This window comes from Cervus elaphus, chromosome 20, assembly GCF_910594005.1.
Source record: "Cervus elaphus chromosome 20, mCerEla1.1, whole genome shotgun sequence".
NCBI classification, from domain to species: Eukaryota; Metazoa; Chordata; class Mammalia; order Artiodactyla; family Cervidae; genus Cervus; species Cervus elaphus.
This window is the reverse complement of record NC_057834.1, coordinates 72128470-72144844: the sequence shown is the minus strand read 5'-3', so window position 1 is coordinate 72144844 and position 16375 is coordinate 72128470. Positions and strand designations below refer to the sequence as shown.

The window sequence follows — 16375 nt, the reverse complement described above, 5'->3', positions numbered from 1 at the left end:
TCACAAGCACGGAAATCAAAACTGTAATCAGAAATCTTCCAGCAAACGAAAGCCCAGGACCAGATGGCTTCACAGCTGAATTCTACCAAAAATTTAGAGAAGAGCTAACACCTATCTTACTCAAACTCTTCCAGAAAATTGCAGAAGAAGGTAAACTTCCAAACTCATTCTATGAGGCCACCATCACCCTAATTCCAAAACCAGACAAAGATGGCACAAAAAAAGAAAACTACAGGCCAATATCACTGATGAACATAGATGCAAAAATCCTTAACAAAATTCTGGCAAACAGAATCCAACTACATATTAAAAAGATCATACATCATGACCAAGTGGGCTTTATCCTAGGAATGCAACAATTCTTTAATATCTGCAAATCAATCAACGTAATACACCACATTAACAAATTGAAAGATAAAAACCATATGATTATCTCAATAGATACAGAAAAAGCCTTTGACAAAATTCAACATCCATTTATGATAAAAACTCTCCAGAAAGCAGGAATAGAAGGAACATACCTCAACATAATAAAAGCTATATATGACAAACCCACAGCAAGCATTACCCTCAATGGTGAAAAACTGAAAGCATTTCCCCTAAAATCAGGAACAAGACAAGGGTGCCCACTCTCACCACTACTATTCAACATAGTGTTCGAAGTTTTGGCCACAACAATCAGAGCAGAAAAAGAAATAAAAGGAATCCAGATAGGAAAAGAAGAAGTGAAACACTTGCTGTTTGCAGATGACATGATCCTCTACATAGAAAACCCAAAAGACTCTACCAGAAAATTACTAGAGCTAATCAATGCATATAGTAAAGTTGCAGGATATAAAATTAACACACAGAAATCCCTTGCATTCCTATACACTAACAATGAGAAAACAGAAAGAGAAATTAAGGAAACAATACCATTCACCATTGCAACAAAAAGAATAAAATACTTAGGAGTATATCTACCTAAAGAAACAAAAGACCTATACATAGAAAACTATAAAACACTGATGAAAGAAATCAAAGAGGACACAAACAGATGGAGAAATACACCGTGTTCATGGATTGGAAGAATCAATATTGAGAAAATGGCTATACTACCCAAAGCAATCTATAGATTCAATGCAATCCCTATCAAGCTACCAACGGAATTTTTCACAGATCTAGAACAAATAATTTCACAATTTGTATGGAAATACAAAAAACCTCGAATAGCCAAAGTAATCTTAAGAAAGAAGAATGGAACTGGAGGAATCAACCTGGCTGACTTCAGACTATACTACAAAGCCACAGTCATCAAGACAGTATGGTACTGGCACAGAAATATAGATCAATGGAACAGAATAGAAAGCCCAGAGATAAATCCATGAACCTATGGACACCTTATCTTCGACAAAGGAGGCAAGAATATACAATGGAAAAAAGACAACCTCTTTAACAAGTGGTGCTGGGAAAACTGGTCAACCACTTGTAAAAGAATGAAACTAGAACACTTTCTAACACCATACACAAAAATAAACGCAAAATGGATTAAAGATGTAAATGTGAGACCAGAAACTATAAAACTCCTAGAGGAGAACATAGGCAAAACACTCTCCGACATAAATCACAGCAGGATCCTCTATGACCCACCTCCCAGAATATTGGAAATAAAAGCAAAAATAAACAAATGGGACCTAATGAAACTTAAAAGCTTTTGCACAACAAAGGAAACTATAAGCAAGGTGAAAAGACAGCCCTCAGATTGGGAGAAAATAATAGCAAACGAAGCAACAGACAAAGGATTAATCTCAAAAATATACAAGCAACTCCTGAAGCTCAATTCCAGAAAAATAAATGACCCAATCAAAAAATGGACCAAAGAACTAAACAGACGTTTCTCCAAAGAAGACATACAGATGGCTAACAAATACATGAAAAGATGCTCAACATCACTCATTATCAGAGAAATGCAAACCAAAACCACAATGAGGTACCATTACACGCCAGTCAGGATGGCTGCTATCCAAAAGTCTACAAGCAATAAGTGCTGGAGAGGGTGTGGAGGAAAGGGAACTCTCTTACACTGTTGGTGGGAATGCAAACTAGTACAGCTGTTATGGAGAACAGTATGGAGATTTCTTAAAAAACTGGAATTAGAACTGCCACATGACCCAGCAATCCCACTTCTGGGCATAGACACCGAGGAAACCAGATCTGAAAGAGACACGTGCACCCCAATGTTCATCGCAGCACTGTTTATAATAGCCAGGACATGGAAGCAACCTAGATGCCCATCAGCAGAGGAATGGATAAGGAAGCTGTGGTACATATACACCATGGAATATTGCTCAGCCATTAAAAAGAATTCATTTGAATCAGTTCTAATGAGTAGGATGAAACTGGAGCCCATCATACACAGTTAAGTAAGCCAGAAAGATAAACACCAATACAGTATACTAATGCATATATATAGAATTCAGAAAGATGGTAACGATAACCCTATATGCAAAACAGAAAAAGAGACACAGATGTACAGAACAGACTTTTGGACTCTGTGGGAGAAGGCGAGGGTGGGATGTTTCGAGAGAACAGCATTGAAACATGTATATTATCTAGGGTGAAACAGATCACCAGCCCAGGCTGGATGCATGAGACAAGTGCTCAGGCCTGGTGCACTGGGAAGACCCAGAGGAATCAGGTGGAGAGAGAGGTGGAAGGGGGGATCGGGATGGGCAATACATGTAAATCCATGGCTGATTCATGTCAATGTATGACAAAAACCACTACAATATTGTAAAGTAATTAGCCTCCAACTAATTAAAAAAAAAAAAGACAAGACAGGGAGGTATTAACATGGCTACGAAACACCCCTGGGTAGAGCTGTGGGCTACAACTGTGGAGTGTCATATAGCAGCCTTCTATAAAGTACAGAAATATTCTGCTTTAAGGAGCTAAGTGATGATAAATGAGTATTTTTATTATTATGGGTCTTTAAATTGTACATACATTTTATATACTTTTTGATCTTTAATAATTGGAAAGATATTGATATGGTTTATATCAATGAAAAATGTGTGCAGCAAACATTATCAACAAATTGCAAATTATATTTTTGCTGTATTTAATGGTAAGTTTCAATGGTAAAAACTTTACCTGTCGAAGGTATAATTTTAAGACATCACAGATATCATGTGAACTAAATTCTGAAATGTCTACCAAGTGCATTCCATTTTCCAAGGCTTGACATAGTTTTTCAGTTTTGACTTTGTTTCCACATACACGATAAATTCCCTTGAGAAAAGAGAAAAAAATTTGCAAAAAATTCTGCTTCAGTACAAATGGTTAAATGCATATAGCTAAATATACTTTGATTCTTACTAATATTTTAGGAAAAAAACTAGGACCAAATGAGGTATTATTTTTCAAATAAATCTGAATAAATTAGTTACTTAGTAAAAACTGAGAGCATTCCTCTCCTTTAGTAGATCCTTATGATTAGAACAAATCACATTTATGCTTTAAAATTATTAACTTTAAAAGTTATAATGTACCTGTAGACTCAAGGCTCTATTTTCGATCTCTGAGACACAGATTTTGAGTACAAAAGGGATGCCATCTGGTTCCTTTTTTGTAACTTGTGTGAATTCTGCTCCAAATAAGTGCATTTTCCCCATAAGTTTCTGATGACCACAAATGATGACTAAATTTTCCAAACACTTTCGGTGACAAACAAGGAGACACTATAAGAAAATGACAAGTTTAAAATGGTTAGCTCACCTTAAATCTGCTCACAAAAGGACAAACTTCAGGTAGAGTGATAAAATAACAAAAATGAGTTTAAAAGGCACTACTTGGGTTTGAAATGCATTTGAAATAAAATTATAGAAGGAACACTGTGGTTCAATTTTTTATAAATACATTTGCAAAAGATCTTAATTGGTAAAATTAATAACAAAAAAGTATAAAGCAAAAAGGATAAAAGGGCTAAAATAATTCCAGAAATATCTTACCTCTTCGCATTCAACACCCTGGAATACCACGATGCCTTCACAATCCCTGCACTTGGTGGGGGATCTCAGTTTGCGAAATTTGTGAGTGAGAGCTGCCTTTGACATCAACGTTTTCTTAAATGTTCCAAGAGAATTGGGTCCTTCCAATAGAAGCAGAGTAGTATACAAGAATTGTTAGCAGGACAGAAAAAATTATACCACATGATACTACACTTTAAAAGATTTTTAAATAAGATTACAAAAAGTTATGACTTGAGTCTGTAACATCAAAATAAGCATCCAATGTACAGATCCCTTATAAGGCACACATTCATCAAACATTTAAGCTATGAGTAAAAATCATCATCAAATCAATAACATACTTCTAAAATACCATGGCACAAGGTTTATAGAATTAGAAAGTTTACAATTATTAACATGACCTTCATTACACAGGTGTTCATTACACACATTCTTAGAGAAGGACCTTATAAAAGTTTGGAAGAAAACTAGCTCTATGAGTTTAGTGTGTCAGGATTATTTGCATTAAAGATAAAGCTATTCTTGATTTATTACAAAATTATAGATAATAGTAGATATCTATAAATATCCTACCAGAGGTCAGATATTCTACATTGTTTTAGAAAATGATGTGAAAACAAGTATCTGGAGGTCTCAAGTGAAGCCATTAATGTAACTGACTTCTCTTTTATGTCCTTCAGTATCCATAGATTTCCCTGCCCTCAAAAAGTACATGTATTTTATTTACTTTTCCTGCCTAGCTTCTTACACTATTTCTTTTGAAGGGGATTTTCTCATATAGAAATTCTCAGGAACAGAATTTCTTCTGTACACTCTGAACAATTAAGTCACTATAAAGTTTCTGAAAGATAAAAATACCTAGCCTATTGGACTTCTCTGGTAGTCCAATGATTAAGAATCTGCGTTCCAATGCAGGGGACGCAGGTTTGATCCCTGGTTGGGGGAACTAGGATCCCACATGCTGTGGGGCAACTACCAAGCCCACATACCACAACTAAGACCCAATGCAGCCAAAAATTAATAAATATATATTTAAAAAAATATCTAGCCTATTTGAGCATCACACCAATACATTTTAGCTCTAGTAGTTTTCCTGCTTATTCTCATATTTTTATTTGTAACATTTGATTAATACACTATGAACCCATACTTATAAATAATTTGCTGGGATATATATAAGTCAACATAATGCCTTTTGTTTAATACACAGTAAAGTAATTCTTTAAACCATACTATTTCTTCCTAATATCATGCAGTGCTACTGATTCAGCTGGTTTAGTGGAAATGTGATTCAGGTGAGTGTAATACCAGCTTCTGAAGGGGAGGGTGGTTCTCTTTCATCCAGATCATCTGCAGAAGACATGGTTCCACTGGATGGAGTTCGTGGAAGTTTTCGATGAAAGTCTCCTAAAAGAAAATTCACTGAGAGTTTAAGAAACGGGTAATGACAGCATTTTTTGAATAACACAAGTCATGCTATTTTATTAGCTACAATATCAACATTTGCTTCCATTCAGACTGTGGATACACAGGATCCTAATACTTACTCCTGAAAACAAAAGTGAATGAGCCAAATCTGACTTTTCCAAATAAATGTAAAATAAACTGAGGATCACACATTTCAATGAGAACTCACTATCAACTTCTGATAGTGTTAGAGATTATAAACTCTACAAGAATAAAGAATATTTTCTATTCAAGCCTTGTATCTAATATCTGACAGAATAGCTGGCAGAACAGTAAAGCTGTCATTACTTGTTTGTTGAATTAAGTCATAAAGAAATATAGTGTACCCTAAAGCTTTCTATAATAAAATATACAAAAATCTACAAACACAGCAATATAACAGTACCATCACATTTATGTTGCTAGTAAGACAGGAGCCTGGGAACCAGGGAACAATGATCCTGGCCAGGAGCTAAGAGTTCATGACATAAGTTGTCAGCCAAGGACTCTGCCAGTTGTCTCAAAGCATGTTTGGAAACAGCCCGATCAGGTAATGAGGTTATTTGCTCCGAGATGATCCTGCAAACAGGGCTGTCTCTAACTGGAAGGTTACACTTAACTCAAGGCTTTAAGAGCCTTCAGTTCAGAGTTAGAAAGTACTTTACTAATTATTTAAACCACTTCCTCTCTCTCAAAAAAGATTCCTTCCCCTCTTCAAACTATGCTTAAAAGGTGGTCATCTAGTTTTTGTTTTGAATGTGTCCCCAAATGACTAAGAGATCATGAAGCCACATGTTCATTTAAAACTATTATAACTATAAAACAAGGGCTTCCAAGGTGGCTCAGTGGGAAAGAATCCCCCTGCCAAGCAGGAGATAGTTTCAATGCCTGGGTTGGGAAGATCCCCTGGAGTAGGGAATGGCAACCCACTTCAGTATTCTTGCCTGGTAAATCCCATGGACAGAGGAACCTGGTGGGAAACACACAATTCATGGGGTGGCAAAGACTCAGATATGACTTAGCAACTAAGCAGCTGCAGCAGCAGCAATTGTAAAATGACTTCCTTTGATTACTGAGCAGAAACCTGCACTTAAAAATCCCAGCCCCGGTCACATGTCTCCTTACAAAGCACTCTGACTCTCATCCCTTTCCACTTCCAGTGTCTGAGGATGGCTGTTACAAGGCTATACGCATCCTTGGGTCTTTACCCATTTATCATGTGACCAGGTTCCAAGTTTTCATCTTTATCACATGAAGTCTTACAGGATTCCAAATAATTTAGGGCTTGCTCTAGATTGAGTATAAATTTATGGGAATAGCTAGAACCTGTTTTTGGAAAGCTAATTATAAATATTCAGTTAAATAGAGTCTCACATCTCCAAAGTGTTCCTGAACAGCAATAATTTTAAAGTAGGCCTCAAACTAGTTGGCGACAACCTGCCTGTAAACCTCAGTGCTGCAGAGAAGTCATTTCTAACTTTAAAGTCAAAGATATATTTACATGAATAAAATTTCTGAACTATGTAGAACACCAAAAAAAAAAAAAGTCATTAGTCTTTGATTTTGAGGTAGGTTAAATCCTATAACATATCTCCTGGAATGCCAAGATCCTAGGAGAAAGAAACTTAGCCAGGAAGAACAGGATTGGAGCAGTCTTTGGTAGAAGAGTGAAGGAGAAAGAACATGGAAAGCAATGATCTCATGGGTTCAAGTGACCCATTCTTCTCTTGCTAGCTGTATTACAAGTCATTCTCTCTGAAGCCATTAAGGGAGAATTCAAAACATCTACTCTGCCTCTCTAAAGAGGATGAGATTATCTTTATCAAAGTACCTCACAGCACATATATAAAAAATGAGTAAGTTATCACAGGCACAAGAATCGGTATTCATTTTATGGCTCATTACAGTGATTAACTACAAAACAATCCAAAAGATAGATAATAAAGTATGTCCACAGAATGGAAAACTATACAGCATATAGCATAAAATAAAAGATAGCTTCTCACACATCAATAGGAATCTCAAAATTCATAAAAGAGGTCATGAAAGAACAATATGATTCCATCTGCCTAATATTCCAAAGAGGGCAAAGCTCACTACATGAGTACTAAAATATTTAAAGTAGCCAGGGAAAGATAAACAAAATTCAGCATGATGGTTCATCTAGTGAGTGACAAGGCAAGGTTATCAAGGAGGTATACACAGGGGCCTTCTAATATACTCATAATGTTTTGTTAGGCTAGGTGTTGAATATATATGGGTTTGTTCTATGATTTTTATTTAAACTGTACATATACATGTACATACTTCTATGAGACAGTTCATTGTAAAAATAAGATAGTTATAAACAACAAGGATTTACTGTATAGCACAATGAACTATATTCAGTATCTTGTAATAAACTATAATGGAAAGGAATCCAAAAAGTACATAGATAATATACCTAAATATATGTATAACCTATTCACTTTGCTGGACATTTAAAACTAACACAATATTGCAAATTAACTATACTTCAATTTAAAAAAAAGAAAAAGGAAAATAAAGTAGCTAAGATATCCCCGAAAAGGAATATTTTCACCTTTCACTGAATTTTCACTCTAGACTTAATACATATGTACCTGGACTTATAGATTCAGAATCCAGAGATCTGGATTCACTGCTTCCTCCAGTGCTCTCAGAATCACTAAACATTCCAAATGTCCATGACCTTAGAAAAGATGGACCTTTAAGAAAAGAATATTTAAAGTCAAACTTGGCTACAGATGAATTTCATATGGCAAAATACTGATATTATTTCAGATGAGACAAGTCAAACTTCTTTAACAGTGTGACACAACTGACTATAAGACAGGCTCACAACTATGAATAAAGCTTCATAAGGTTATAATTCAAGGCCTGATTTTTAAATTCTAGACCTGCAACCCATTTAATGATCACATTTAAACAATTTTAGCTTTCATGAATTAGTTCTCTTTTTAATGTGAAAAACTACCTGTTATGTCTGCACTGTTAGAGCATCTGTCCTCTTCAATCTTATTAGAGTTGTCAGGAAGGCGTACAACGTCTTCTAAAGAGTCAGAAGGTCCGTATCCAGAAATGGGAGGACTGCTTAATTGTTTATTTACATTCCTAAAAAAAACCCAAATAAAACTCTTCATACAGAAAAATGACAAATAATTAGTCCACTTTATTTTCAGAAATATTTGTTAATTTAATGAACAGAGTAATTAAATAAACTAAATATTAAGAACCATATCATATAGTTGAACTTCTTAAAAGATATGTGAATAAAACTTATTAATCATTTTTATTTATTACAGTTGAAACTTGAAAAAGAGGAGCAAAAATACAGTCAATTATTCATAGCATGGTTAAACTTTTCAAGTATAACCTGTGTGGATTTCTAAATCTCAAATAACTGAGCTCTGTGTCAAAATGGAAAGCTTTACTCTAAGTCAATACATCTTAAATATTTTAAAAATTCATAAAGTTTTAAAGTCAATGCTGTCAGTGTTAGAAACGACACCACCTGACACCAGATAGAAAACTCAGCAATAAGGATTTTATATCTAGAAATAATTTCTTCTATATGTTAATTCTCACCCATCAACTTTCTCCTCTTCAGCTGAATTTGTCGCCCTGACAAACTCACTGTACTCTTGGCCTGGGTCATAGAGTTTGGCACTATCACAGAGAGACTGTAAATTGCTTGAGAGGGAGGCAGCCTGCAGGTGCTGCATCTGGAAGAGGTTAACTGTTACCTATGGTCACAGACAAAAAAAAAAAGGGTAAAAGAGTCATGCTACAGAGAATGCTATGTACATACACATTTATTTCAAGTAACAGTACCAAGAAAAAGGCCACACAGTGAAGAATTCAACAGTGAATATCATTGTGAGCACACTATGTCACCTGACTTTGTACAAGGACTAAATTGGGGGGGGGGGGGGGGGGGGGGGAAAAGTAGTTTTAATCAAGTATTTAGGAGCAATTATTAACAGCAAAGCTGGCTTTAATCTGAAAGGTTTAAAAACACAATCTATGCCCCTACAGGTTCACAATTTTAGGAGATGGATGTGTTTCTGATGATCCCAGCTCTGTACTCTGATGGTCTGACCATAACTGTCTACACTGAAAAACATGAAGGAAAAATTCCAATCAGAGCACTATCATTTTGAATTTCACTTCTTCAATCCTATAAAAATAGAAATGCTTTATACTTATAATGTGTCCTACAGCACTCAGTTTTTATAATTATGTACTATCTTGAATCTATTCAAAATAATTATTTCACTGCCTAAAAACCCAAGTTTCAGGTATATTACAGCAAATAAATAGATGAAATCCCAGTCCTTATATAAGAGTTTGCATTTTCCTGAGGGTGGGGGTTGAAGACAGAGGACAAATTAAGTAAGATAATTTCTGGTACTGAAAACTGCTACACACGTGATGCAAGATTGTCAGGTTATGGAATATGATCAGGTATGTGTTTACAAGAGGGTACTTTTGATATGACAGTTTGGTGAAGGACTCTTTGAGGAGGTAATGTCTGAACTGAGACCTGATATAAGAAAGAACCAGTGAGAAGTTCCAGGGAGAAAACCAATACAAATAAGAGATAGTGCAAAGACCCGAGGGCAAAAGTGAGTAAGAAAGAACCTGTCATGCTCAAGAAACGGATGAAAGGTCAGTGTGGAGTTTCAGTCTGAGATAAAGCCAAACAGGGAAGAAGCCATCTAAACCAAGGTGAGGTACAACAGGAAGTCAGTGGAGGCTTCCCTGGCAACTCAGTCGGTAAAGAATCCACCTGCAGTGTGGGAGACCTGGGTTCGATCCCTGGGTTGGGAAGATCCCCTGGAGGAGGGCATGGCAAGCCACTCTAGTATTCTTGCTGGAGAATCCTCCATGGTCAGAGGAGCCTGGAAGGCTGCAGTCCACGGTGTCGCAAAGAGTCGGACACGACTGAACAACTAAGTACAACATACAGCACAGCACAGGATTTGTAACATGATCTGATTTTTCTAAATGCCACTCCCACTTCTGTGTGGGAAATGGGGATGAATGCCAAATTTCGATCAGCTTAATGTTATTTCAAAGACTGACATGTTTCCTCTTCATCTCTTTTGATTACCAGATGATATGGTGAACTTTTGATTAGCCTCTAAGTCCTTTCCAAGGTAGATAGGCATTCTCCAAGGATAACTAAGAGTCAGCATAAATAGTATTTGAAAAGAGCACATAACAGTATCACTTGTTCCTCCTTCATGTAACATAGGAAATTCAAATTGTGGATGGTAAAGTTTAAGTTCAACAATTAGCTATAATTGGGAATTCTCTGGTTAATGGTAAACTGAACTCTCTTGATCCTAAAGGTAATTGTATGTCCATTTTTAATACTTTTTAATAAACTTTATGAATCTAGTTAGAAACAATAATAATTAAAGGAAGCCAAATGAATACACAGGCATAATCAATGAACTCATCAGCTTAATGTTTGCCTATGGGTACTTATAAATAAAGCTTTATATGTATTGGAAGTCCAATCTTAAAATCTCTTTTCCCTAAATTATTCAGTCTTCTCCCTCACCTAACAGAAATACTGAAGATTGAGGTCCCCATGGGGTAGATCCTGCAGGACTTGCTGGGAATCTTCACTGGGGTGGCTCATAGGTACTTCAAAACTCATCACGTCTCTAAGATCTTTTTGTCCCCCGATCCCATGCTGGGTCTGGGACCTCGTCCTTTTCTTCTAGGTCCCCAATGAATAACAGCACAGTGGCCTAAGTGCTTCATAAAGGGTAAATGACCAAATGAAGAGTAGTAGAAAGTGTTATCAGTCAAGGTCATTCTGAAATGCACGTTTTCTGTTACTGCTCACTCAAGAACAGAGGACTTTCAACTCTATGCCCAGCTTTCATCATTTACATTTAATCTTTAGCACAAATTTTTCTGACAGTTGCTGAAATAAAGTATTTCATAATTTCCAATCAATGGGAAAAGTTTTTCTCATATACATTAGCAATAATCTAAAATTTTTTGTTCAATATTTCTGTCCTACATTTTTTAAAAAGATAAGTTTTTCATGAATGTTCTTTCAAAGGAAAGGAAAACCTCTTGGCCTAATGTTTCCCATCCTTCAAAGTCCGTTAACTTAATTAGGGCTTTGGTAATTGGTTTGGTCATTTCTCCTTGTTTTCACTTAGTAATGCAATTTTTTTGGGCCAAGATACATGCATTCCAGGATCTTAGTTCCTAGGCCAGGGATTGAACTCACTTCCCTCCTCAGTGAAAGCATGGAGTCCTAGCCACTCGACCACCTGGAAATGCCCTAGTAATGTAATTATGATCTACATCCCATATCCTTCAACACTTCCTAATTTAATACAGAGTAATTCTTGATGTTCATGATGTAACTTATAATTTTGCTGGGATTGATTTATGTATCTTCCTTAAGATAGTGAGTGAATATAACTGAGTGTCCAGCATCTTTATATTTCAGATGACTTTGTTTTCTTTTCAATGATAGATGTAATAATAGATCCTAGAGTGAGAACAAAATTCTTTTGAAAACAATCTGAGAGATGGTGATGCAAAATAGTCACCAAAAATTCCCCAATTCTTTTTTGATGGAGAAGAAAACAAAGAAATCTGAGAAAATTATGGCTCTTACCTTGAGGGGAAAAGCACCTATCTACATTCAAGAACTGAATGCTGGATTTGGTATCTGCTTAGATCTGCATGTGAATAATGTCATAGAGAAGGACTAAAACTGATTAAACTCGTTCAAAAGAACTCCATCTAATAAGAAATTCTGCTCACAAATATATAGAGAGAGAAACTCCCCATAAACAGTCTATACATTATATGCTGTAGTGATTTTCAGGAGTTTGTGTATTTGTTCAAGTTTGGGGAACTTGTACCTCAAAGTCTACTTCATACACAGATAAGTACTGCTCTACAGTTTTTCAGATGTATTAATTCTCTCTCCCTAGATAAATGCTAAAACTCCTTGAGAACAGGTATCTATCTTATCTTTCTTTTAAATAAATAGTAGGCAACAACAATAGTGGTATCATCATGCATATGATATGACTCTAAAGGCACAAATGAAGAAGAACTAAAAAACCTCTTAATGAGGGTGAAAGAGGAGAATGAAAAAGCTGGCTAGAAAGTCAACATTCAAAAAACTAAGAGCATGGCATTTGGTCCCAACACTTCATGGCAAATAGAAGGAAAAGAAGTGGAAACGGTGACAGTTTTTACTTTCTTGGGCTCCAAAATCACTGCAGATGGTGACTGCAGGCATGAAATTAAAAGACGCTTGCTCCTTGGAAGCAAAGTTATGAGAAATCTAGACAGCATACAAAAAGTAGAGACATCACTACGCTGACAAAGGTCCACATAATCAAAGCTATGGTTTTTCCAGTAGTCAAGTATGGATGTTGAGAGTAGGACAATAAAGAAGGCTGAGCACCAAAGAATTGATACTTTTGAAGTGTGGTGCTGGAGGAGAGACCCTACTGAGTTCCTTGGATTCCAAGGAGATCAAACCAGTCAATCCTAAAGGAAATCAACCCTGAATATTCATTGGAAGGACTGATGCTGAAGCTGAAGCTCCAAAACTCTGGCCACCTAATGCAAAGAGGTGGCTCACTGGACAAGACCCTGATGCTGAGAAAGATTAAAGGCAAAAGAGAAGCATGCAGCAGAGGATGAGATGGTTAGATAGCATCACCGACTCAATGGACATGAATTTGAGCAAACTTCAAGAGATACTGGAGGACAGATGAGGCTGGCATTTACAGTCCACGGGGTCACAAAGAGTTGAGCGTAACTTAGCAACTGAACAACAGGCATTAACAAATACAAATGTTATATACAAAATTGTTTGCTTAGTTGCTCAGTCATTTCCAACTCTTGTCCAAGTCTTGTCCAACTCAGTCGTGTCCGACCCCGTAGACTGGAGCCTTCCAGGCTCCAAGGGATTCTCCACGCAAGAATACTGGAATGGATTGCCATTTCCTTCTCCAACAAAATTAGGTAACTTCTTGTTTATATCACATCAAATTAAAAGAAATCATAATTGTTGGGTCACCAAACAGCATCACTTTTTTAGATGGAGGCAGACAAACAAGATTAAGCTCTTGAGAGAACTCAAAACTATGTTACATGAAGTAGTCAGATTGGGGGGCCTGGAAAAAAATCCAGGGAGAGATATTTAAAGTGCTATCTTGTGGAAGAGGGATTATATCAATACAGCACAACTTGAAAGGTCTACAAGAAAACAGATTTTTTTTTAAAGCTCAATATATACATCATACTAATTCTGGACTTGTTCAAACCCAGGCTGGGTAATCATTCACAGCAAGATAGCACAGTATTTAGAAGCACGAGCTCTGAAGTCATTCTTGAAGTCTGGCTTTCCAAATTATATACTGGGTGACTTTGATATTAAGTTGTTTATAACTACATTAAACATTTGTTTCCAAAAAAGTTAATGTGCAATTAATCTTATATGGGATCCTGTTCAAAATACAGATTCTGATATCAAAAGTCTAGGCTGAAACCCCAAATTCTGCATTTCTCAGACTTCCAAAGTAACAAGAATGTGACTGGTACAAGGAATACACTTGGAGAAGAAAGGATTTCTAAACTTTAGTTTTCTCATCAGTAAAATGGAGCTTAAAACAATTAGAGTTACCCAATATGATTTTGTGACAATTAAATGAGTTAATGAAGACAAACAGCTTAATACACTGGCAAACACATAATCTTAACTATCATTAGCTATTGTTTGAGGTAAAAGGACTTGTGAAAGGTAAAAAGTTGGCTTAAACAACTTACACAGGAATTTTGACTCCTGGGATTTTGTAGTTCTTTTAAATATTTTATTAAAATTGACTCTTTAAATTAACCACATATTAATTAATCAGAATTTTATAAATAAATGAGATATAATTTTAAACACCCAGAAATATTTTAAGGAAGGTTTGTGATTCAAATGGAATAAGCTCACTTCCAAAGTCTCTCACTCAATTTCCCTGAAAACCTTGGACAGAATGCATGGATTAGCTATCTGAGGGCTATGAAAAGTAAATGGTAGCAAGTAGATTGTGGAAACAAACTACAAATCAAGTTATGACCAATCTGTGGTATGCTTCCTGTTATTTTTTTTTTTCCTGCTAGTATTTCCCAGTCAGTACACTGCTCCTACTCAAATATATGTGACTAAAAGAGTTGGAGAAATCCTCTAGTTTCTTTTGTATGTTTGTTTTCTCTCTTGCTCCAAGTCCTCAGATGAAGTCCTGTGGCAGTGGGTGATGACAGTGGCAGCAGAACAGATATCTAAACCTGAGGGGAATTCTTTTCTATAACTGTAGTCTGAAGAGTGAGGAGTCTGAAACTCCTGTTGTTTCTTTCTCTTTATCCTTCAACTCAGTTCTCAAAGCAGCAGACTAGGTTGACTTCAGTTTCCCAGCCAGAAGGCCTAGAGGGAGTCCTTAGTTGAAGAGTGAACCTACCTGGATCAAAAGCCTGCTAAATTTTTTAAGAATCAACATTCAATACAGGTTATAAAGAAAACCCAGAGTCACATAAGGTAATATTGAAAATGCCTAAGATATCATCCCAAATTACTTGTCACACAAAGAACTGGGACAATCTCAACAACTCATAAGAAAAAAGACAAACAGATACCAGTACTGAGATGACTCAGCTATTTGAATTCTCATAAACGTTAAAGTAGATATTATTACATTTCAAGAAATGAGGGCCAACAATATGAAAATGTGGAAAGACTGAAGTCTCAGCAGAGAATTTGAAGATATAAAAAAGAAACAAAAGGAAATTTTACTACTAAAAAAATATCCAAAACAAAAAAATCAGTGGATTGACTGTATGGAAGAATGGAGATAACAACAAAAAAAAGTCAGCGAGCTTGAAGAAAGATCAGTAGAACAACATAAACAACCAGGAGAAAAAGATTGGGGAAAGAAAGGTCCTACATTCTTGTGGGATAATAACAAAAGATCTGTCATTTGAGTCTTTAGGGTCTTAAGAGGAAGAGGAGGGACTGTTACAAAAAAATAGCCAAATACTTCTTACACATTGAAAGAGTTAAATCTGTAGATCCAAGAACAGGAGAAACTCAACAAAAACCACATCCAAATACATTGTAATCAAACTGCTGAAACCCAAAGACAAAGAAAAATTTTTGCAAGCAGCCAAAGAAAAACAACATGCTCCATATTAGGGGAACAATGATTCAAATGACTATGCATAGAAACTCTGGATGCCAGAGGCAGTGGAATAACATTTTTATAAATAAAGTAGGAAAAGAACTGAATTCTAAATTCAGTGAAAATATCCGTCATGCATGAAGATGAAATAGACATTCTCAGACGAAAGATAACCTAGAGAATTCATCACCAATAAACCAACTATAAAAGAAATGGTAAAAGAAGTTCTTTGGACAAAAGGGAAATTATACGGGAGAGAAGATGGAACCTCAGAGTGAAAGAATAATAACAGAAATGGTAAATATCTGGGTAAATTTAAAGACTAGTTTTATTCTCTTAAACTCTCTAAAATATGAGACTTTTGAAAACCAAAATTGTAAGTTTGTCTGGTGAGGTTTTCAATGTATGCAGGGGTAAGATACATATCAACTACAACCAAAAATGAATAAAGTAACTTATGTGGTGGTATAGTTCTCACATTCCATTTGAACTTGGTAAAATATTAGTTCAAAGTAAACTGAAAAATGCAGCCATTATAGTCTTAGTGCAGCCATTTAAAGAAAAAACACTATACAAATGAACAGACATAATCAAAGACCTAATAGATATATTAAAATATATATAACAAATTAAACTTTAGACCATCATTTTAGATAAATTAAAATATAATTCTTATAT

The 16375-nt window shown here is 35.7% G+C and overlaps 1 protein-coding gene across 5 annotated transcripts in view; it reads right to left on the bottom strand.

The window, feature by feature from the left end:
• Nucleotides 1-16375, bottom strand: part of ARHGAP29 (Rho GTPase activating protein 29) — an 85132-nt gene that overhangs the window by 17248 nt on the left and 51509 nt on the right. For all 5 annotated transcript variants that reach the window (XM_043876113.1, XM_043876115.1, XM_043876116.1 and 2 more), the window contains 7 exons: nucleotides 9063-9220; nucleotides 8452-8588; nucleotides 8078-8182; nucleotides 5319-5417; nucleotides 3990-4129; nucleotides 3531-3719; nucleotides 3133-3270 (listed from right to left, as the gene is read on the bottom strand). In XM_043876113.1, the coding sequence (XP_043732048.1) occupies nucleotides 3133-3270; nucleotides 3531-3719; nucleotides 3990-4129; nucleotides 5319-5417; nucleotides 8078-8182; nucleotides 8452-8588; nucleotides 9063-9220 (966 nt within the window). The remainder of the gene's footprint in view (nucleotides 1-3132; nucleotides 3271-3530; nucleotides 3720-3989; nucleotides 4130-5318; nucleotides 5418-8077; nucleotides 8183-8451; nucleotides 8589-9062; nucleotides 9221-16375) is intronic.